We start from the raw sequence: 23,469 nt of genomic DNA on the forward strand, positions 1-23,469 counted from the left end.
GACATTTAACCAAATATTTGTAGGGACATATGTATATTGAGCCCATATGTATATTTTTGATTCTGTGTGGATGAGAGAAAATCTAAAAGAAATTCAAACTTTTGCACCCAATTTTTGATTTTTAAAGTCAATAAAGATTTATCCTGTACAATCGTTCCACCCTGGAAAAAAGCCAAAAATCACCGTGGCATTCATGGATGAAAATTTCCAACCACAACTATACCTAACCTGTTTTAGTTTAAAGTTTGACCTATTGAAAATCCATAATGTTAAGTTAGCTTACAAACAAATAACTTAATATCCTTTAAACATGATTTACATACACACAAAGTGACACTTATCTTATTTGGAAAATTAAAAAAACAAAAAAACAAAAAACAGCAGTATTTTATTTAGTTGTACGTGATCGTTTTTGCACTCCAGGTCAGACATTTGTAGACTTCAGGAAAAGTATGATGCGCCGACTCCTGAAAAGCATGCTAGCCATTATGAATGAGAAGTAGAGCCGGTCAGTTTGATGGACGTGAGAAGCTGCAATGGCTAATAACATACAAACATTTTTTTAAATTACTGATAACCAATCACAAAACCATATGCAAATATCATGCGGTTAAATTTCACAGTCAAATGAGCTGAGTGAGTCTAATTTCACGAGGACCTATTTAACTGGGATGCTCGTGCCGCGCAAAGATACTGCGGCATTTCCTTTATACTCGTTGAGTCGCAGCGCTTGGTTGGTATCACTCCGCCGGCAGAGGAAATGCTCCTAGACCAATCACATCTGTGTTTACACCATCACCTGTCAAACACACACCCTCTGGTAGATTTTCTCTTTGAAAGGTAGGATTTCTATGTTTATTTTATCTTTACTTTTTAATGCACATATGAATGCATTGGGGGGAGTTAAAGTGTAGTTATGGTGGCGATAGAGTGTGTTCGCCTGCAAGCGACAAGCAGCCGGGGATAGCAAGGTTAGCGTCCCGAGAGCTAGCGAGCTGGAGCTGGTTATCCGTCCGCCTGGCTTGTTTTTTAGCCGATTATCAGAAAGTCCTTGCGCCTAATCATGTCTGGCTGAGGTCGGCGCGAAGCGATGCGTGTTAGCTCAGCGAAAGTGGCTTACTAATATTTTGAGACCTTTAGTTTGCTTTTAACCGATGTTAGTTAGTTAGGACCAGCCGTGCAGTGCGTCCTCAAGCTAGCAAGAAATACATCAGTCGGCTGGAGAAAGGTGCGTTTAGCGAAGCGGTTAGCTAGCACCGTGTACGGCTGCCTTTTTTATTTAGCTGCTGCAACTGATAGTTATAACGGTGCTCCTATTTCCTCCGTTTGTTTCTAGTTTTCTCGCCTAATGTTAGCAAACTAACATCGTGGAAGCAGGTGGTGACCCACAGTGGGAGCCCGTTTAACCCCCACAACCCTCTGCGTGCTGCGAAGCACCGCCACCACCATAACGGAAAGAGCATCTACTGCCAAAAGTCCCGCTTTTAAAACGTTCACTGTGGTAAAAAACCACTTGTGTAATAGCTCCAAAATGTACCTGAAGTTAAATGACCCTAGACGGTTACATTACATTGTAACTCCATTAATTATTGCTGCTTCATTAATGTGTAAAGACGCATTTAGCGAGGAGCTAATTTCAGCTGCTTACATTACTGTGTCTCGGATAGTTTGATCTGTAAGAGTGCTGCACGTCCATAATTTATAAGCTCTTCAAAAGATTGTTTTTATGTTTGCTCCCACTGTGTAAAGTCTGAGAGTATCTTAAGACCCCACTGCCACTTAAGTATCCCTTTTATTTCCCCTTAAGTAGCTTCAGTGTTAAAATGGTATTATGCTGTAATTGCTCTTTTAGCTTGTTCCATCCCGCACAAATATGATCCTGAAATATGACATTTAAAATGGCACTGCTCCTGTATCTGACCAGCTGGTTGCTGTTGGACTAAAGCTATTAAACACACTTTCAAGAGACACTGCAGCTTTGCTTACAGGGCAAAAAAAAAAAGTAGTGGGCCATCTATTTTTTAATTTATTTTTTGTCACATGTGGTGTTTGGAAGCGTTTGCTCTCAGGTTTCCTTAGCTGTTGAATTTGTGAAATCTCAGAGGGAGGATTGTTAGAGAGACGAGCAGAGGAGAGGGAGGAATTGAGGAGGAGAGTGAATCAGCTCGAGACGGTATAAGGTGCAGTGCAGTGTGGGTGTTTACCCAGCCTCCGTGCTGTAGAGCTGTTTGATTTACCTTTGTTCACTTTTACTCTTTCTTTTTATTTTCCTTCCTGTGCATCCAGGAGCTGAAACACACACTCACACTGAAGCGCCTACGGTAGCCGCTAACTGGACGGACTCTCTGGCAATTGACCTTTTGCAGGTAAGCCTGGGCTCTCTTTCTACAGTTCTGGCAGACAATACTACTTCTGAATGATCACGTCCTCCACAGCTTTGTCTTTAGAGGGTACAACTGCTGGATCATTTGCAATGCGGGTGGACTTGAAGAGCTTGGTTCATATGGCATCCCTGAGAGCACACAGTCACGTTTAAGGAGAGAAAGCTCGACTGGAGAGCTTCATAGATGTTAGATAATAAAACAATGTCACTGTTGTGCTCAAAATGACTCTCCACATGGAAAGGACTCATAAACATGCCTGTTTATGAGTGAGAGTGGAATAAAAACAACTGAGCTGTTGAAGCAAAAGTCTTATGAAGAAAACCCCCCCCAATCACTTACATTTTTATTGGAAAGATAAAAAACAAAACAAAAACTGTCTTAAAACAACTCAACAAAAGTTGTAAGATTAACTTCCTCAGCTGCTAATTGGACTCATAAATGTGTGCTTGTAGTATTCACTGATTTTTATTTTACTGCTCTGTTGCCATAAATAAAATAAAAAAATTCCCCTTAATCACAAGACTGTACCAGTGTTCCCAAAATGCACAGTTACAGAGTTCAGTGCCTGCCACCCCCTCACCCCCACGTCCTCACCCCACCCCCTCGCATAAAGAACTTTATGGCTGCAGCGAAAATAAATGAAATGATGTGTTTCTCCTCAATAAGATTTTATCTCAGATTACAATAGACGTGATTAAAGTACACTACATTTTAACATTCTTTCTAATTCAAACTGCATTCCTTTAATATGTTAATATTTATACTTTAAACTGCATAAAGTGTATGACTCTCTATAACTCATTCGAAGGCTTGTCCTTGAGTTTCTGGACATCGCAGCAGAAATGGGGTGCTGTCACCTTCTCATGTGGTCGGGGTGTAGCTTTAGCCTGCTGTGGGTGTAAATATACTGTGACAGCAGAGGATGCTGATGTTAAACATGGTCAAAGTTGCAGCATATGTGCAGCTAATCCCTGTGAGCTCAGAGAGTCTTCAGAAAGCTTAAAACTTTTTATGAGGGGCAGCCAATCAGAAGAAACGTGGCTTAAATGGAGGCTGGCCTCAAAGTGAGAGGAGCTAAAATGACTTAAAATGACTTGTATGTAGTGGATTAACTCAAGGGCCAAATAAGTATTATTTGACAGCTTCTTTGAAGGTTTTGATTACACATTTTAGAATACTTGTAGCAAGAACGAAGCGCTCTTTTTATGCCACTTAAGTTCATCGCCATCTCTTCGCTGTCCACTCTGTGTGTGTTAAATGCAGAGGACAGGCTGCAGCTCGACTTTAAAGACCCGCCAAAACAGCGTCTTTATTGTTGTGTTATCAGCGTCTTTATTTATGTGCTGCTAGATAAATCGATGTTTTTAGTCTAGTTGTGCATGAACCCCTCGAACCTTGAGTTAGCAGAGATCTTGGAGGTCCTGTGGGTTATGTTTTGGACTCACAGTCCTATGGGACCCACTGTTGTGATGTGAGCCGAGCAGATCTGACCTGTGATAGTGCATCACGAGGAATGTCAGCAGCAGTTGTCTTGGACAGCTCTGAGCGTTTGACTTGTGATAACCCCGTCCCCGAGGCTTCGCAGCACTGTGTGTTTATCTGACGCTTGTTAAGTGTTAATTGGAGCGTCTCAGGTGCAGCGTGCAGCATCGGTGCAACGCGGCAGAGCCACAGAGGGAGTGTGGTTCTTCAGGGCCTTCTCTAAGCAGTCCTAGAGAGCACAGGGAGGGAAACAATGTGAAAGCAATTTGATCGTAGTTAGTGCTTTATCAGTCTGAGATTTCATGAAAACACAGCAGTGCGTTTCCTCCTCTAAGGTTCTGATTTATTGTTTTTCTTTAAAAAAAAAAATCAATATTCCCATGTTTCCGTTTCAGTGGAATAGTGGAATAAGTCTTGAACCATGAGCTCAGTGGCAGTGTTGACCCCGGAAAGCTTTGCAGAGCATCGCAGTGGTCTCAAGGACCAGGAGATCACAGGTAACGACCTGCACCTTCCCACTTATTTTTATTCTTGCTAGAGTTTTCCCCTCACGAGCCCAAACTAGTGAGCAAATTATTAGCCCAATTTTAATGTGTTTAGATTTTCTGATATGTGCATTATGTGTTTTTGACACAGGCTTATTTTTATTGTTGTTTGGTATCTTTGTTGTTAACAATCCTTCCCTACACATACTGTTTTCTTACTCCTTCCTTGCCATTTTTATCTTTATCTCTCCGGGCCAGGCTGCGTCCCGGAGGATGAGGCCTACATCCCTACCTATCTGGAGGCCTTCCCTCCACTGCCGGAGAAGGGAGCACCAGGGGAGAAGGCTGGAGAGCCGCCTTCGGCATGGGGGAGCAAGATCAGACCCATCAAAGCCTCTGTCATCACCCAGGTGAGGAGCTCACTGTGGGGACTGTTAAAAGTGAATGAATGCATTTCTCAGCTCTTTTAATGATGATGGCTGTAACTGAATTTAGCCTCAGGCCTTTTAGCTGCAGTAGAGCAGGTCCAATGAAAGATGCATGTTCTGGGAACAACAAGCAAGAAAAAAACACTTTTTCAACTCGTCTGTACCCAGGTGTTCCACGTGCCCCTAGAGGAGCGTCGTTACAAGGACAACAGCCAGTTTGGGGAGGGCGAGGAGGCCAAAGTGTGCTTGGACATCATGCAGCGAACGGGAGCGCACATCGAGCTGTCTCTGGCCAAAGACCAGGGCCTGTCCATCATGGTCACTGGCAAAGTGGACTCCGTGATGAAGGCTCGCAAAGAAATCGTAGCTCGATTGCAGACACAGGTAAATGCACTCGTACTACTTATAGTATAATTAAGTGATCTGGATTTGGAAAATATTGGGAGGATATACATATATGTAATTTTTTACTTTCTGTTTGAAAAGCTGGTCAGAGTGTGTACAAGTAATCAATGTGAGCAAAAAGTTATTAATGCTCTAACACAGGGATGTTAAAGTCATTTTACATAGTGGGTCAGCGTAACTGCCCTTTCTGTCAGTATAAAGAGATTTAACTCAACATACGAGATGGTTACGTTTAATTTTTTTTTAAAGAAAAAAGACAGAAAAGAAGAATTTCAACAGTATGTGTGATGTCCTCCTCGTTGTAAATGTGTAAAACTCTGTTAGCTCATTGCCCAGAGTGTGCTGTATTTATAACACATACAATAAAAACAAAAAGTTCTATAGTAGATGCTGGAAAAAGTGGAACTTTTCAGTCATTTAATTGTTCATCTATTACTAAACTCTTTGGTGTGGAATGAATGACGCTGCAGGTGGAAACTTTATCAGGAGGAAAATCTGCAAATCTTAAGACAATAGTTTGATACTTTATTGATACCGCAAGGGAAAATTTTTTCATTTGTTCAAAATCAATGTACTCCTGTTATCTGAAGCCTTCCAGTGGGCCGGATTGAAGTCTTTGCTGGGCCGATTCTGGCCTTCAGGCCTTATGTTTAATACCCCAGCTTTGTACGATGTTAAAGAGACAGGATATCCTTAATATGGTCATCTCAGGTACACAGCGTTGGCCGCGAGCACAGGAGTTCCATCTGCCTGCTGTTCGAACCTCTTGTTTGTGAGGGGCAACCAATCAGAAGACAGTCTGTTGTCAGTATTTGTGCAGTGCAGGCTTTACATTTGTTATTCATTCTTGTGTGACTTGCAAAAACAGTGAAACCTCTGAAACTCAGATAAACTTAAACCCGCAGCAAAGAATTTGAATACGCAGCCATCTATCTTTGAACAAAAATCACTGTGAAGCAGAAACATCAGAACAGTGTAACCGGTGGCTAAAAAATGTTTTTGTTTCGCTCTGCGTAATGTTGAAACGTGATCCAAAGACACACACGGAGGGCAAATACCGGCTGCGGCTCGAATAATCCTATCAGGCCAGTTTAGGACAAAAAGTTGAGCCGGAAAATGACCATCAGCTCCCAGGGGTGGCCTTTGTGAGCCTCAGCAGCAAACATGCTGATTTCCACTTCAGTTGGTGCACTGAGGTGCAGCCCTTTAGCTGAGCTGCAGTTACTGGTTGAAAAAAGTGCAGAGGCTCTCTGTTCTCTTTTCAAGGTCGAATGTTTTTTACCAAGTTTAAAGAAAACTTTGATAGTAGGAATTTTATGTCATCCTGTTACTTTCCCTGGTAGATGATGACTATTAAAAAAAGGTATTTTCTGTACATGTGCACAAAGCTCCACCAACATTAGAATTAAAAGGGATTTCTGTGGCTGTTGCTGTACCCTGATAAATAAGAGGGCTTATTTCCATTGGGAAACACTACAAATCTAACTTACTTGCTCCTGAAAACTTTCTCCTGCTCCTCTAGGCGTCGGCAACGGTCGCCATCCCCAAGGAGCACCATCGATTTGTCATTGGGAAGAACGGTGAGAAGCTGCAGGAGCTGGAGCTGAAGACTGCCACCAAGATTGCTATTCCACGCCCGGACGACCCCAGCGCCAACATTCGCATCACCGGCACCAAGGAGGGAATTGAGAAGGCTCGCCATGAGATCCTGCTGATCTCTGCTGAGCAGGTCAGACATGGGTGGGTGGATTGGTGGGTGGGGGTTGTTTTAATAACTAATTTCTGCTCAACCGAAACTAATTGGTCTCGCAATGTGAAAAGATGCACAAACAGTAGCATTAGGAACTAAATTGTTTCTTACTATTCAATATTGAATCGTGTTGAACCATCACCATGACACCATGGTTTGATCGACTCTTCTGTCTGCCGTCGTTCTCCTGCTCTTCCTCACCCACTCACCAGGACAAGCGTGCGGTGGAGCGTCTGTCCCTGGAGAAAGCCTTCCACCCCTTCATCGCCGGAGCCCACAACAGGCTGGTGCAGGAGCTGAGCCTTGAGACAGGGGCCCGCATCAGCATCCCACCGTCCAGCCTGCCTAAGGACGAGATCGTCATCACCGGCGAGAAGGAGGCGGTCGCGCTGGCTGTCAGCCGCATCCGAGCCATCTACGAAGACAAGGTGAGACTGTTTTCCAGAGATTATTCATGCCCCATCCTGCAGACATGGGACATGAGCGACTTTAAGTCCTCTTAGGTCAAAAATCCCCCAAAAATCAGATGCCCTGTTATGTTTACATTGAGTTAAAAGGTCAAAGGTCATCTCTTCCTCCTTTCAAACTGCCCAGACTATCAGCAGATTGAAACCCAGACCTTTGTTGGCTCGACGCATTTTCATATTTAAATTCGTATTTTTCAATTGTATTATTTCTTGGTAATACTAATCTGTGTTTGTGGAGCGGCTGTCTGATCACATTTGACTACCAAAGTGTCAGTCAAATGTGGTACTCGAAGAAACAGAGACACGTGTTTGAGTTAAAGATGACAGCTAGGTGCTCTGGGTGTGCTGAATTTAAGCCTGAATTTAGCCTTAAAGGTTTTGTAGCATTATTTGTTGACTAGACAAACTTTAAACCTCAGATTCATAGAAAATTGTTCAGAATAAAGGAAGTCAGCGTTGAAGATGGATTAAAGTCAATCTTTGTAATGGCCTGAACAGTTTTCACTGATTGCTTTTAACCAAATTTAGAGAGAAAGGGAAATTTTCTTAAAGGCCGTTACTGTCCGAAGCGATTGAGCCAGAAAACGACCTCCACTGATGTCTGCTGCTTGGTGGGATCATGTATGGTTGTAAATTGTACAACAGATTTGTAACAGATTTATATAAAAGGACAAATTCAGCTTCTTTAAAATATCCATGTTAAGCGGGGTGAGGGGGGGTTTAAGTGTGTGATTGGTTGTGCTGTTACAAACGTTTTCACAGTTATGCCTTTGTTTGTGTACGCGCTCAAAGTGAAGCGTTTCTATGCCGACAGCATGCTAGCGTGTGGCTGTGAGCGTTCATGTGACTATTTCTCTGAGCTGCTGTTCATGTGTTTCAAATTCATGACTGGCTCATTATTGGACATATGGGAAGCTGAGTGGCTGATTGGAAATCATCCGATTCTGTCTGCTCCATCAATGCCTTTCTTTTTCCTCTTTTTGTTTTTGTGGTCCACTTGTTTGTGTCATTGAGCTTAAAATAGTTAATTTGCATCAGTACTCATGATGACGTGTTTTGTTTTTTGTTTTTTGTTGTTGTTGTTTTTGTTTTTTAAAAAACACAGAGTCAAAAATATCAAGCCAAAAATATAAAATAAAGACTTTCCGTATATGTCAGGGGCATTTTGGTCAGAGTAAAGCAAGTTCGGTCATCACACTGGTCCTGTGCGTCTTTGTGTCTTGTCCAGAGAAAATTTACATCACAATATGCAAACTATGCATGTGCGTTAGATTTCAAGTGGACTTGCAAGCAGTTTAGCAGGAATAACGACTCCAGCTGCATTTGTCCTCAGAATATAATCAAATCTTTAAGATTTTGCAGAAATCCAATCAAAGAACAAAGCAAATGATAAAAATAGGATCACATACTTAATAAAGGGGAGTCTTGTGTTTGTTATTTTCATGCATGATTTTTATTTGCTTTTTTCAGTTGTTTGTGCCAGTTTTTTCATCCGGGCTAAATTTGCATTGACATTTTAGACGCTCGAGTGTTTCTGTTACCCCGAACGACTCGCTGTGGGAAAGCAGCGCGCGGTTTAGTTTAGGGTTTTACTGAAGGACACGCATGACTGCAGGCAGCTCAGTGTGGTTATTTTGTTTCACCAGTCTTGTTTTACTTGTTCGCTCCCTCCCATGAACCATAAAGCTAATCTGTACCAAAGGTGTTTGATTTAGTGTGTTTCTGTATTTAAGGAGGTTATTTAGAGTTTGTGCATTATCTCAACTTTAAAGAAGCTCTGTGAGATGGGTGAAGCAGAGGAACTGCGTGTTTGTAGCAGATGAGCTCCGATGATAGGCAAGCCGGAGATAATGACGAGAGAAAATTGGATTTCACCAGAGAACAACAGGATGAGAATGCTAATGTCATTTAGTGCATATGTATGATTAGCAAAAACAAATGTACTTTCTCTGCTGCCTTCCCACTTTCATCTGTCAGTCACCCTCCTTCTGTTCCCTTCTCCTTCCCCTGGGTTATGTCCGGTCTTTCTGTTACTTGACTTTTCCCATCTTCCTGCTTCCCTGATTTCTTTCTTCTTTCTGTCTCCTCTTATGTTTCCATCCATCCCTCAATGAGCTTCTCGATTTACCCACATCCTCTCGCCACGATTGTCTTATCACTTGTCCATGTCCTCCTCGCAGAAGCGGAAGACCACGACTATCTCTGTGGAGGTGAAGAAGTCTCAGCATAAGTACATCATAGGTCCGAAGGGCAACACCCTGCAGGAGATCCTGGAGGCCACGGGGGTGTCGGTGGAGATGCCTCCTCTGGACTCCAGCTCAGAAACCATCATCCTCAGAGGGGAGCCTGACAAACTGGGACCAGCACTTACACAGGTCTACGCCAAGGTGAGAACACGAGAAAACTGTACAGGGAGTGCAGAATTATTAGGCAAATGAGTATTCTGTCCACATCATCCTCTTCATGCATGTTGTCTTACTCCAAGCTGTATAGGCTCGAAAGCCTACTACCAATTAAGCATATTAGGTGATGTGCATCTCTGTAATGAGAAGGGGTGTGGTCTAATGGCATCAACACCCTATATCAGGTGTGCATAATTATTAGGCAACGTCCTTTCCTTTGGCAAAATGGGTCAAAAGAAGAACTTGACAGGCTCAGAAAAGTCAAAAATAGTGAGATATCTTGCAGAGGGATGCAGCAGTCTCAAAATTGCAAAGCTTCTGAAGCGTGATCATCGAACAATCAAGCGTTTCATTCAAAATAGTCAACAGGGTCGCAAGAAGAGTGTGGAAAAACCAAGGCGCAAAATAACTGCCCATGAACTGAGAAAAGTCAAGCGTGCAGCTGCCAAGATGCCACTTGCCACCAGTTTGGCCATATTTCAGAGCTGCAACATCACTGGAGTGCCCAAAAGCACAAGGTGTGCAATACCCAGAGACATGGCCAAGGTAAGAAAGGCTGAAAGACGACCACCACTGAACAAGACACACAAGCTGAAACGTCAAGACTGGGCCAAGAAATATCTCAAGACTGGTTTTTCTAAGGTTTTATGGACTGATGAAATGAGAGTGAGTCTTGATGGGCCAGATGGATGGGCCCGTGGCTGGATTGGTAAAGGGCAGAGAGCTCCAGTCCAACTCAGACGCCAGCAAGGTGGAGGTGGAGTACTGGTTTGGGCTGGTATCATCAAAGATGGGCTTGTGGGGCCTTTTCGGGTTGAGGTTGGAGTCAAGCTCAACTCCCAGTCCTACTGCCAGTTTCTGGAAGACACCTTCTTCAAGCAGTGGTACAGGAAGAAGTCTGCATCCTTCAAGAAAAACATGATTTTCATGCAGGACAATGCTCCATCACACGCGTCCAAGTACTCCACAGCGTGGCTGGCAAGAAAGGGTATAAAAGAAGAAAAACTAATGACATGGCCACCTTGTTCACCTGATCTGAACCCCATTGAGAACCTGTGGTCCATCATCAAATGTGAGATTTACAAGGAGGGAAAACAGTACACCTCTCTGAACAGTGTCTGGGAGGCTGTGGTTGCTGCTGCACGCAATGTTGATGGTGAACAGATCAAAACACTGACAGAATCCATGGATGGCAGGCTTTTGAGTGTCCTTGCAAAGAAAGGTGGCTATATTGGTCGCTGATTTGTTTTTGTTTTGTTTTTGAATGTCAGAAATGTATATTTGTGAATGTGGAGATGTTATATTGGTTTCACTGGTAAAAATAAATAATTGTAATGGGTATATATTTGTTTTTTGTTAAGTTGCCTAATAATTATGCACAGTAATAGTCACCTGCACACACAGATATCCCCCTAAAATAGCTAAAACTAAAAACAAACTAAAAACTACTTTAAAAACATTCAGCTTTGATATTAATGAGTTTTTTGGGTTCATTGAGAACATGGTTGTTGTTCAATAATAAAATTATTCCTCAAAAATACAACTTGCCTAATAATTCTGCACTCCCTGTAATTAAAGGACAGAGAAGGGGATTGCATTTTGCTTAATGTAATTAGCTTTTGTTATGGCAGAAATGTAGGGAATAAAAGTCCCTGAAGTTGCATTTACAGGGTAAACTTTGGTTTTGAGCTCCACCAGGTCAGGATACGTACTCCACCTCACCCTGTGTCTGAAACAAGCTGCTTTAGCTTCCGTGACCATAAAAGGAAATCCGTGGTGAGCTGAAGTCAGCTCGGTACAAGCATTGGAGACTGAGCGTGTAGAGTAGTCTGAAGCCTGAGCTTTGGCTCACAGGGATTACTTGCATGTACACTGATCTCATTTTAAATATTTAATATGGAAAGAAGGAAAAGCCCCATATAACCCCTTTATTTTAAGTTGCAACGAAGCCATTGCAGAAAAACTATTTCTGTGATTTGTCAATGCAAACATGGTTTTAATGTTTTGTACCTGTTCAGGCTAAGAGCGTAATGGTGGTGGAGGTGACTGCCCCCGCCTGGCTGCACCGCTTCATCATTGGCAAGAAAGGACAGAACATCGGGCGGATCACACAGCAGCTACCACGGGTAAGGAAAGGAGAACAAAGAAGGCGTGGGGTGATCTGAGGTAAAAGCCAGAGATAACACAGAAGTCTCACATCCTGCTCCTGCAGCGTGACAGAAAGCTTTGTGGGGAGGAGGCTGTGTTACGGCAGCAGTTGTTGTGCAAAATGGGACCAGTAAAGCAAAATATGCTGGACAAAACACAGACAGAGAAAAGTGACTGCGGAGGACACTTGATTTTAGAAACTTGACGTCAGCTGAGATGAATTGCAGCATGGAAGAATCAACACAGGACGGAGCAGAAGGGGAAACGTCCTAACTGGCTTGCCTTTATACCTGTCTGTGTGTGTAGGTTCACATAGAGTTTACCGATGGCGAGGAGCGCATCAGTCTCGAAGGGCCGACGGAGGAGGTGGAGCAGGCTCAGGCCCAGATACAAGAGATCATCAAGGACCTGGTCAGTGCAGACACACACGTACACCAACACAACAAAGCTACGGTAGACATGACGTGTACTGTCTTCTGTCACTGAAAGAAATATTGCTGTGTTGGACAAAGCTTTGGAAGAGCTGCACACACTTATGGTTCGGTAGACCCGAAGAGAGAGAAGAGAGAATCACGTTTGATTGGTTGAGTGTTGGTTCACATTTATAAATCCAAATCTCCTTTTTCTTACCCGGTGTCCAGCTGGTGAGGATGGACTACACCGAAATCAACATAGATCAGCGTTTCCACAGACACCTCATCGGAAAGAACGGAGCCAACAGTGAGTCGATCACTTTACCCCTGCCCTGAAAACTAAACTGTAGCAAATCTGTCATACTCCCAGGTGGAGCCCTTGTTGCACCTCATTAGTTTGTCTCCCTACCTGCAAAAACTAACAAAGAATATGTTTTTAAAAGTGCTTTTATTTCATGTTTTATATAATGGTAAAGATCATTTGATCCACACATATCGATGTATTTAGATTTTTCCTGTCAGTCATTCTAGTTGCTTTTAGTTTAGATAATTCAAATGCTGCCTGGGGTAGAATATTTAATGGAAAGCATCAAATTCAAGGTTTTGAGTGATTTTCAAACTGAAAAGTTGTCATGTGGCTGTCGCTGATCTCAGACTTCCTGCAGTGTTTGTGTTGTAAAGCAGGGAACTGGATTGTGAGTCATGAGTCGGGTGTTAGTGACCTGATTTTCATCATGAGAGCTAGTCTTTGATAACAGATGCCAGGCTCTTACCTACAGCACATCAGTGTTCTCCAGCAGGTTTAAAACTGCTCCATCTTTGAGCATGAATCCTATCTGGCTGTTAAGTGATGACGTATGAGACCTTCCGGGTCCAAACTGCGTCCATTAAGGCTGTTGTGTTTTTAACATGTTTTAATGCTTTGTATCTTGTTCTGTTTAATCTGAACAAGCCCCTAAAAACAGTCAATGATCTCTGTCGGCCTCTCTGAGTTTTTATTACCACTATTCATCTGCAGCAGAAAAAGCTGAGTTTTTAAAACCTTGCGATGTAACTACGGCCCATCGGCCCATGGTTTGCCACCAGATGTTTGAACAGGTCAGGAAAGAGTCATTCTGAGGCTAACGAAGACTTGAATGAGTACGTGAAGCTGAGGATCAGGATTTTTGTCATAGCGAGTAATCCAAACCACGCAGCAGTATGTTGATGACCAACCTCGTGCTGGTGATGGATCGTCTCAGTTTTTCTGACTGAAGTTTGGTCAATTTTCAGCATCTTTTTCCTGCCTTGCATTTGTCCCTAACAATCAGGAACCCTCATGTTAATTTTTTTGAGAGGAAAAAATTCAGCGTTCATCCTCCCACTTCCCTTTGCTCAGGTGTTTATATTATCCTAACCATAGCTGTGTAGCTAGCCACCACGTAGCACATCATTATAGCTAGCCCAACTTCAGTAACCCTACAAAAGTCACTGCTGTTTAGTTTTCTGTCTTCATTTATGTCCAAAGTGATAGCAGAGCTGTACGTTTTAGTTTTACAGAAATCCCTCAGTCAGAACCTGGTCTATCATCTTTATATGAAAACTAGCGAGCTAACTCCCTGCTAACTTCTAACTCTGTTAAGCTTCATTAATCCTGTTTTCGTGGATGTTAAACTTAATTGTTACACCTGGTAGAGCAGCCACACTGATCATTTTATTAAAGATGAAAGAATTTAGACACTTTTTAACTCTCAGCGATGCCACCGTGTTGTTTTGAGTTTGGACCTGGAAACGTCTGAAGGTGGATAGACGCTATGAAACATGGATTTAGCTTCTAAAGTGTCCTGCAGAAATCTTTTCCATCCTTCATTTCTTTATATCTTGTTAGATAAATAGGAAATGGTTGCAGCATTTTATTAAAACGTGCAAACATGTACTATATAAGACAAAACAGAGTTAGTACAATTCTATTGAGCTTGAAATGTTTATTCTCCAAGTGACTACTTCAGGCTTGGATGAATGACGAAACATTTCTCCCTCTCAAAACACTGCATGTAGACAAAAAGAACCAACTTTCAAAGCCTTTTGGACACGTTTTCTTCTAAACATTTTAAGAGAAATAGTTCTGTATGGACTGATTCTTATTTAGCGCTTTTTGCTCTCCCGGATCCTTCAAAGCGCTTTATGCAACATGCCACATTCACCCATTCACACAAGCACTTTCTTCTCTGCTTTAAGTGGTTACCAGCTAACATTGACACACATTCATACTCCGATGGATACTTGTCATGATGTTTTGTTTTTTAAATCATGGTCTCCTTTAGAGTATTAGGGACAGTGAAGCAGGACATTCTTCAGGTTGTGTTTCAGTGTGAGTGTGCCGGTTGCTCCATCGCTCACATCCAGTCTCAAAACCCAGATGACGACGAATAAAATGCTAAGCTAAGCTGAGTGGGTGATGTCACAGTGGCATCACCCCTTAGGTTTTCACTCTTATTTCATTTCTGCTGTTTTCCCTGTATCACTACAGTAAATCGTATCAAGGAGCAGTACAAGGTGTCGGTTCGAATCGCGCAGGATTCTGAGCGAAGTGGCCTGGTGCGGATCGAGGGAGATCCTAAAGGAGTACAGCTGGCACGCAGAGAGCTCATGGAGATGGTTCAGAGGATGGTGAGAATGGACTCAAAGCATAGGTTCATTGGTTTGATAGAGCCAGATGACATAAAGAGCTTTATTTCTTACGTTTTTGTCATTTCAAGGAAAACGAGCGCACCAAAGATCTGATCGTGGAGCAGAAGTTTCACCGGACAATCATCGGACAGAAAGGAGAAAAAATCAAAGAAGTTCGAGATAAGTTTCCCGAGGTGAACGTCCTCTGTGACCCGAGACTTTGTCTGGCCTTGTCATCACCGTTCAATGATTTGTTTTGACTCAGCTGTAATGTAATTTGGTGATTATCATCTCGCTGCCTTCTAGGTCATTATCAATTTCCCCGACCCGTCGCAAAAGAGCGACATCGTCCAGCTGAGAGGTCCAAAAAATGAGGTGGAGAAATGCGCCAAGTTTCTCCAGAAAATCATTGCTGACCTGGTACGACCCTCTGTTTTTGTCGTCTTGCCTCTCCCTGTCCTCGGCCCTTACACAGCTTTCTTTCTCTCGCAGATTGAAAATAGCTTCTCGCTCTCCGTTCCCATCTTCAAGCAGTTTCACAAGAACATAATTGGCAAAGGGGGCGCCAACATTAAGAAGGTGAGATTTATTTTTTTACAGGTTCTGTCCAAATCTGACTCCTAAAATTATTAGATCAGAATGTAACGTTTAAGACAAAAACTAACGGCAGACGCTCGCACTGCCAGATCCGCGAAGAGACCAACACCAAGATCGACCTGCCAACGGAGAACAGTAACTCGGAGATGATCGTCATCACGGGCAAGAAGAACAACTGCGAGGCGGCCAGAGACCGAATCCTCGCCATCCAGAGAGAGCTGGTGAGACATGGTTGCTTTTGGTTGATGCTTGAAGAGTTTTGAAGAAAATAGATTTTTAAAATCTACTTTCTTTTTGTTTCTTGGATGAATTATTTATTAAATCTTTCGATTAGAGTCATATCCATAGACGATCAGTGGAGTTGTTAACCTGAAAAAACACTCCTAACTTGCATTAGGAAAATCAGCGGGTGGGTTGCTTGCTGGCTTTAATCTTATTTTATATTTTAAAGAGTCGATATAAACTTAACTTCTTCAATAAACGGCATCTTTGCCATTATGGCAGATCTAGAATTAAAAAGCAGAATTTAATTCTCCCTACACCGCTCGACTTTCCGAAACCACATATGCAGAGATGAACTATTAGATATGGTTCTGAGCCAAAATCCGGTTTCTCTTGTTTTTTTATCATCTCTCCAATCCCACAGAAGGGTACAAAATTCTCCAAAGTAATATTAAAAAGAGGAAAAAATGACAGTGGGTTAAGATTTCTTTGTTAAAAGAAGCTGGAGATATTATGTCTCTTGGCTGGCCTGGGAACACCACCGTATCGCCCCCGGATGAGCTGTAGGAGGTGGCTGAGGTTCCCTGCTCAGACCTGCCCTCTGCAACCCCAGCCTGGATGAGCAGCAGAAGGTGGATGGACTGAATATTTATTGGTTTCCTCTGTTGGGAATTAAATACGCCTTCTAAAATGTTCGTCTTTGTCGTCAGTTTTTAAACTGCATGAAAATCTCAGCCTGTCCCTCTCCGTCCCTCCAGGCCAACATTAAAGAGGCAGAGGTCACCATCCCAGCCAAGCTGCACAACTCTCTGATTGGCTCAAAGGGCTGCCTCGTGCGCTCCATCATGGAAGACTGCGGCGGCGTCCACATCCACTTCCCCTCTGAGGGTTCCGGCTCCGACAAGGTCACGATCAGAGGGCCCGTCGGTGAGGTGGAGAAAGCCAAGAAGCAGCTGCTGCAGCTGGCGGAAGAGAAGGTGAGCAGGAAAGAGCGAATAAATAGAAGAGGTGACTAAAAGTTTAAATACTTACATCCTCCCCCCGTCCTCTGCCTTTCGCAGCAAGTAAACAACTTCACCGCTGAGCTGCAGGCCAAACCAGAGTACCACAAGTTCTTAATCGGACGGGGCGGGGCCAATATTCGCCGCGTCCGAGACCGGACGGGCGCCCGGATCATCTTCCCGTCGCCTGACGACACAGAGCAGGAGCTGATCACCATCGTAGGGAAAGAAGAAGCCGTACGTCAGGCCCAGAAGGAGCTGGAAAGTCTGGTCAAAAATCTGGTGACGACCTTTGTCCTACAAAACATCACCATTTAATTCATGTCTTGATTCTTGATTTTTCAAATCAACAATCTCGCCGTCTCCCTTTGCAGGACGACGTGGTGGAGGACAGGATGGTGGTGGACGTTCGCCACCACCGCCACTTCGTGTGTCGGAGAGGACAGGTGCTGCGGGAGCTGGCTGAGGAGTACGGCGGCGTGGCTGTGAGCTTCCCGCGCACTGGAGCGAACAGCCAGCGGGTCACGCTGAAGGGAGCGAAGGACTGCGTGGAGGCCGCAAAGAAACGCATCCAGGAGATCATCGAGGATCTGGTGAGAGACGGAAAACACGTAGAGACAAACGGTCGCTATCTGCACTCAGGTCAAAGCTGATTTATAAGAATCTGATTGTGTGAAAGACACAGAAATGCTGTCAAAAGTAGCTGCAAGTTTTCTACTTTGGACAGACATGGATGTTATTTCAAGGACGCTTCAATAAGCTCATTATTTATAATTGGAATCGAACCTGCTCCCGGTGTGCTCACCTTTTGTGTTTTCTTCTTTCCTCCTCCTCTCTCTCGAGCAGGAGTCCCAGGTGACCGTGGAGGTGGGAATCCCTCAGCGCTACCATCGCGCCGTCATGGGCCCCAAAGGCTGCCGCATCCAGCACATCACCAGAGAGCACGAGGTGCAAATCAAGTTCCCTGAGAGAGACGACAGCGCTGCAGGTTAGAAACGACCCACAACGTGCACCCGCAGCTACGTCCTGCTGCTGCTGTGAAGATGTTGCCGCTGCAGAGGGGTTTATGTTGCAGTTTAGCACACTAGGTTAGAAATGAGCAGGCCTTTCTCAAGTTTCCTCCCTACCTGCTCATCTGTCCGCATCAACATTTAGAACAGCTGATAAAGGAAAATTAAAATGTCAAAGAAGAGACGGGAGAAATAACGGTCAGTCAATGTTGTGATTGTTGACGCTGCATAGTCGCACAGCACTGTGCACTTTCCCTGATGGCAGCACAAACAAAATTAGCTGTTCCTAGCAGAGTCGGGTAGAGTGTAATTCTTCAATTATCCCTGTTTTTCTCATTGTAAACTTGCAGCTCAGGAGGTTTCGCCACAGGAGAACGGTGAGGTCAGTCCAGAGGCGGAGTTTGTGCCCCGCAAGTGTGACATCATCACCATCTCTGGGCGGGCAGAGAAATGTGAGCTGGCTAAAGCAGCCCTGCTGGTAGGCGCTATCTTCATTAAGCTGAGATGTGACGCTGTTTAATGTTCATTAATATCTCTGAGCACACGCTCTGTGACTCCTCCTTCAGGCGTTGGTGCCCATAACAGAGGACGTGGAGGTGTCTTATGAGTTGCATCGCTACATCATTGGCCAGAAGGGCATTGGAATCAGGAAGATGATGGAAGACTACGAGGTAAGGCGACACGCTGCTGCTCTCTGGTGCCATCTACTGGGACTTTTTATACCCGTGCTTTCCAAACGTGTGAACTTTGGGGGTTGGTGTACGTAGGTGAACATCTGGGTGCCGCAGCCTGAGAAGCAGCTGGATGTGATCAAGGTGACGGGCCTGGCAGCCAACGTGGAGCGAGCCAAACAGGGGCTGCTGGAGAGGGTGAAAGAACTGCAGGCCGAGCAGGAGGACAGGGTACGAGCACACACTGTGTCATGTTTATCATCACAGTTCAGTTTTTCATTTGCTTCTCGTGATCGTAGCGACAGATTTTCAGATTATTCATCATCCACAATCGTTACGCCATCCATCCAGATTAGAAAAACCTCTTTAAAAAACTTTGAAAGGGGGAAAAATGGAAGCACAAGTTTAATTCTTAAAGTTAGGAGATTACCACAGGGGGTCATGATTTCCTGATAGCAGTGAATGTGTAGCGTGTGTAGTATCTCTTATTCTTTAACATGTATTAAAAAAAGAAAGAAAACAGTGGCTCTGTCTCCTCTCAGGCCCTGCGTAGTTTCAAGGTCACCATGTCTGTGGATCCAAAGTTTCATCCCAAGATTATCGGCCGCAAAGGAGCCGTCATCTCTCAGATCAGAAAAGACCACGACGTGAGCATCCAGTTCCCCGACAAAGGAGACGAGCAGCAGGTCCGTTTCCCTTTTTTTGTCTTTTCCTGGCTCTGTGCCGAACCGTTCCCATTGATCACTTCAAATCCTTTCCTTTTCCTCCCAGGATCTGATCGTAATCTCGGGGTACGAGCGTAACGTGGAGGAGGCGCGCCAGGCCATCCAGCAGCTTGTCGCTGAGCTGCAGGAGATGGTGAGCCAAGACGTTCACCTGGACCCGAGGACCCACGCCCGCATTATCGGGGCCCGCGGCAAAGCCATCCGCAAGCTGATGGAGGAGTTCAAGGTTGGTTTGGATCGATTCATAGATCGCTCGTTTTGAAGTTAAACGAGGAAATGTTTGATCTTCACTCCTCCTCTGGTTTCTCAGGTGGATATCCGGTTCCCTCAGCCGGGGTCGGACGAGCCCGACAAAGTGACGGTGACGGGCCTTCCTGAGACGGTTGATAACGCCATCGATCACCTGCTCAACTTGGAGGAGGAATATGTGAGTTCACTGAATATAAGACAGAGATGCAGTTACAGCACACGTCCTGCACATGCGGCTAAAATTCCATCCTCAGCAGTGATGAACAAACCCGTTTTAGGAAAGGTCATGAAATATGAGATGATTGGGTTTTACTTTAACGCCGTTGCATGATTTTTAAAATCACAGGAGGTCAAAATGACCTCTTTGGCGGTTCTAGGGTTAAACATGCCGAGCATGCTTCTCAGTCAAGCGCTAGCAGTCAGAAACAGGAAGCGATCTAAGAACAGCAGCTAGGTTCAAAGCAGCACAGAGGTACAAGAGGAGACGACCTCGAAGGGGAGATCAGCCAAATTTAAATCTGGTTGTTTTGCTTGTTTTACATTTCTGTATTTTTTAAATCTGTTTTTGTTGGATTTGAGGAAATATTCATGATATTAATGAACTCTGAGGTATAATAATGTGTTTTTCCAATAAATTGTGACAGAAATCCCCCCAAAAAACACTTTATCTGTTGAGGTTTGCGAGTTATTGTACCAGATAAAGAGATTTGTGGTATATTTGTAATCATGTTTCTGTTATTTTGTAACTATGTTTTAAATTTAATATATTGCTTTACGTGCCTTCGGGGTAACAAGTAGATCCACAGGATCCCGGCCAGGAAATGAAAATCATTCTGACTCATCAACAAAGGCTGTTTTCAGGAGCAGTTTTCCTTCTGTTCATCTCTCTCAGCTGCTCAGCGTGACGGAGACAGAGACTTTGGCAGCTTACATGAAGCCTCCATCTCGCTACGGAGGGGGAGGCGGAGCAGGTGGAGGGGACGACAGCAGCGGGGGTCCGGCTAAGGGCTTTGTGGTGCGGGACGCTCCCTGGAACGCGGCTGGGAACAAGGTGGGATGTCTTAGTTTAATGACGTGATCCTTTTGTTGGAGGGATGTCTGTGCAGTAAGGGCCCATCAGACCGTGTGTTTTCCTTCCAGGCTCCCGACATGAGCAGCGCCGAGGATTTCCCCACGTTCGGGACAGGCGTAGCCCCAAAGCAGGCATCGGCCTGGGGCCCCAAGAAGTTCTGAAGCTGTTCATCTGGAGAAAAACCAACAAAACTTCTGTAAAGTAGACGATGAGAGACAGAACAAATCTCAAATCTAATTGCTGCTCGCCTTCCCCTCCTCTTTAGTGACCTTCCTTTTGTCTCTCTTTCTCTGAACCACCCCTCCTCACTGTTCTCCTAACAACCAGCCACAATGAATTCTGGGAGAACTATTCCTTCTTTCTTCCTCCTGTCTCCCTGAGCACCTCCTCCTCCTCTTCCTTCCCCCGAGAGGAAAAAAAACATTGAGTCCTTTGTCCATAGTTTTGCTGTCCTGCTCTTCCTCTCGGTTCAACCACTTTTGTTTGGTTTTTTTTTTTTTTACTCCTCCTGCTTCCAGACTCCGCCCCCCACCCCTCGACATCACGTCAGCGCGGTACATAAGAGAAGTTTGACTTTGTCAGAGGGCAGCGAGGAGGCATCCTCACGTACCTGACGCAAACCTAAAGAGAGGAGAGTGTGGTTTTGTTTTTTAGAGCGAGAAGAGTTTGTAAGCACCGACGACTTTTAAAGATTTCCTCTGGTTTTTACGAAGAGCTTTCTCATTTCCAGTTCGCTAATGTGGTGCAGTGGGCTGTATCCGTGCGTTGATGGGCTCAGGAAAGGTTTTTCCACCCATGAGTCTCTTTAAAAAAAAAAAAAAAAAAATTATTTCCAAACTGGGAGCAAAAAAAACAAACAGCTGCTGTAGTTCTTTTTAAATAATAAGTCAGAAGACGTGGAAGTCCTGCACTGGTTGTTTTGTAATGAAGGTTGTTTTTTTGTTTTTTTGTTTTGTCACAACTGTTTTATTTATTCAGAAAAAAACAAAAGGAGCCATTTCATTTGAACTACTGTGACCATGCGTTTTTATAAAGCACTCGCTGTAGCTTGCAACCTTGCGTCTGGGAGTGAATGCTGTACGTCAGGGGTGAGAACATGTTACTAGTTGTTCGAAGTGTACAAAGAACTTTTCGCTATTTTTTTAAATCTGTGTGGGATTCTTATTATTCTTTTTGTTGTTGTCGTTGTCCTTCTTGTTGGTTTCTGGTATATTTGAAAGACTCTGTATGCGTGTGCGCGCGTGCAAGTTAAGATGTATATTTGAAAGAAGCTGAACCAAACTTTTACTTGGTCTTTGTCCGTTTGTCTGCTCGGAGCTCATCCTGGAGGGTTTTTTCTTGTTTCTTTTTGTTTGTTTGTTTGTTTGTTTGTTTGCTTTTTTATTTACCTTCTGAACTCATCTTTAATTCAGACGTGCTGCTTAAAGTGACATCTCTGTTCCAGGATAAAAAAAAAAGAAAAAACTCAACCATAAACAGCCGCACTTTGGTTTCCTCTCCTTCAGGTGCTTCATTTTACGGATATTTCGTAGCAAAAAAAAAAGATGCCCTTTTTTTTGGTTCTGAGACTTAAAATGTGAGCTCGTTGCTAAATTATACAACCGACCCAGACTTCAAGCAGTTTAGCTAAACCGTGCTTGTGCCTGGAGGTTTAAAGGAATACTTGATCATGTTGGAAAATATGCTAATTAGGCGTTTCTCTGAGAATTAGCTGAGAAAATCAGAGCAGGCGCTTGTCCATTAAAGCAAGAGGAACTGCAGCTGAACTTCAGTTAAAGATGACTCTGCCGTGAGCGGCACTGCCATCATTTCGCGGCATCAGTGACTTAAAGTGGACCTATGCCTTATTTTCTGTCGTATACATTTATACAGTGCTCATTTATTAGACCACCACGCAGTGTAACGTTTATACTACAGCTGACCTAAATCCTCAGTGTTGGTAAATGCCAAAATAATTATGTTTCTATAATTAAAAACATGTTTCATCCATTGACTTTAATGTTTATTAACATTAAATTATGACTTATTATTTAAGTCGGCATGCTAAATTACAGTTATTTACATGAAATCCTGAACAGAAAATTTATTGGTGTGGTGGATTATTTCCTGAGTTCTTAGAGAAGTTGAGAGTAACCCCTCAAAATTGTGAGTTATTGTTGTATTTGCATAATAAATAATATCAGTTGTTGTTATATTTAGTTTTAAAGATCTTATGATGGATTTTTAACATGTTTTCTAGTTTTTAAGACAAGTGGTCTAATTTGCTACACACTGTAGACTGTTACAGTGACGTATGATTGTATTTATATGGCAAGAGTTTTAAATTAGGGCTGTCAAGGTTCACGCCTTAACACGTCATCATGATTCAAATTTAAAAAATAAAATAAAAATTGTAACACATTTAACCCATTTGGAGTGCAGATTGGACAAACTTTGGAAATGCGTTGACAGACATTTCAGGGATTTTTGAGTCATTCTCCGTTCCAGTTGGGTTAAAATTTTTAATTGCGTTAATCGTGACGACAGATTAATTCTGCATTATTATTGACAGCCCTAATTTAAAGTTATGAGATTACAGTCTAGAAATAATCCATATGAGCTAAAAGCTCACACTTCACTCTTCTAAGCGGTGTTTTTTTTTTTCTATTATTGGACCTGTAGGACGTCAGTGAGTGCAAAGCCCCACCCACTTGCTCCTTATGACAACCAATCAGAGGAAGAAAAAAAGAATAAGAGAAAAAAAGCTTGTTTTAGACCAGTATAAAACATGCATGTAGCGTCCCTGTCATAAACACTCATTAGCTAACGACATTAGCCAGTGAGCATGTGGTTTCAGTCAGACGTCCTCCTCGTCACATGGGAAAAAGGACGGCAGCAGCAGAAATGAGTGGGTGAAGTTGTAGTAGCTA

The 23,469-nt window shown here is 43.5% G+C and overlaps 1 protein-coding gene across 2 annotated transcripts; it reads left to right on the forward strand.

Annotated features, from left to right (window-relative positions):
- The first annotated feature begins 707 nt into the window (after positions 1–707).
- hdlbpb (high density lipoprotein binding protein b) lies at positions 708–23,280 on the forward strand. Of its 2 annotated transcripts, none has more exons than XM_040043422.1 (28): positions 708–840; positions 2,287–2,366; positions 4,262–4,363; positions 4,610–4,761; positions 4,948–5,163; positions 6,707–6,913; positions 7,147–7,362; positions 9,582–9,788; positions 11,822–11,929; positions 12,258–12,362; positions 12,593–12,671; positions 14,874–15,013; positions 15,103–15,207; positions 15,320–15,433; positions 15,506–15,592; positions 15,700–15,831; positions 16,591–16,809; positions 16,894–17,115; positions 17,208–17,426; positions 17,680–17,821; positions 18,194–18,321; positions 18,410–18,514; positions 18,611–18,745; positions 19,057–19,200; positions 19,286–19,465; positions 19,550–19,666; positions 20,381–20,539; positions 20,629–23,280. In XM_040043422.1, exons 3-28 carry the CDS (start codon positions 4,288–4,290, stop codon positions 20,719–20,721), a joined length of 3,807 nt encoding a protein of 1,268 aa, XP_039899356.1. In that variant the 5' UTR covers positions 708–840; positions 2,287–2,366; positions 4,262–4,287; the 3' UTR covers positions 20,722–23,280. The 2 variants fall into 2 exon arrangements, with proteins under 2 accessions (XP_039899356.1, XP_039899357.1); XM_040043423.1 differs by lacking the exon at positions 708–840 and adding an exon at positions 901–1,228.
- Positions 23,281–23,469: the final 189 nt, after the last annotated feature.

Source organism: Simochromis diagramma, unplaced genomic scaffold (genome assembly GCF_900408965.1).
Source record: "Simochromis diagramma unplaced genomic scaffold, fSimDia1.1 OVJJ01000656.1, whole genome shotgun sequence".
In the NCBI taxonomy this organism is placed as follows: Eukaryota; Metazoa; Chordata; class Actinopteri; order Cichliformes; family Cichlidae; genus Simochromis; species Simochromis diagramma.

Bases quoted from the DNA above. Each gene is read 5' to 3' on its own strand.
- hdlbpb (XM_040043422.1), top strand. From the start codon at position 4,288: ATGAGCTCAGTGGCAGTGTTGACCCCGGAAAGCTTTGCAGAGCATCGC. The intron at 11,930-12,257 runs GTAAGGAAAGGA...CTGTGTGTGTAG, and splicing joins TCACACAGCAGCTACCACGG to GTTCACATAGAGTTTACCGA. The intron at 12,672-14,873 runs GTGAGTCGATCA...GTATCACTACAG, and splicing joins CGGAAAGAACGGAGCCAACA to TAAATCGTATCAAGGAGCAG.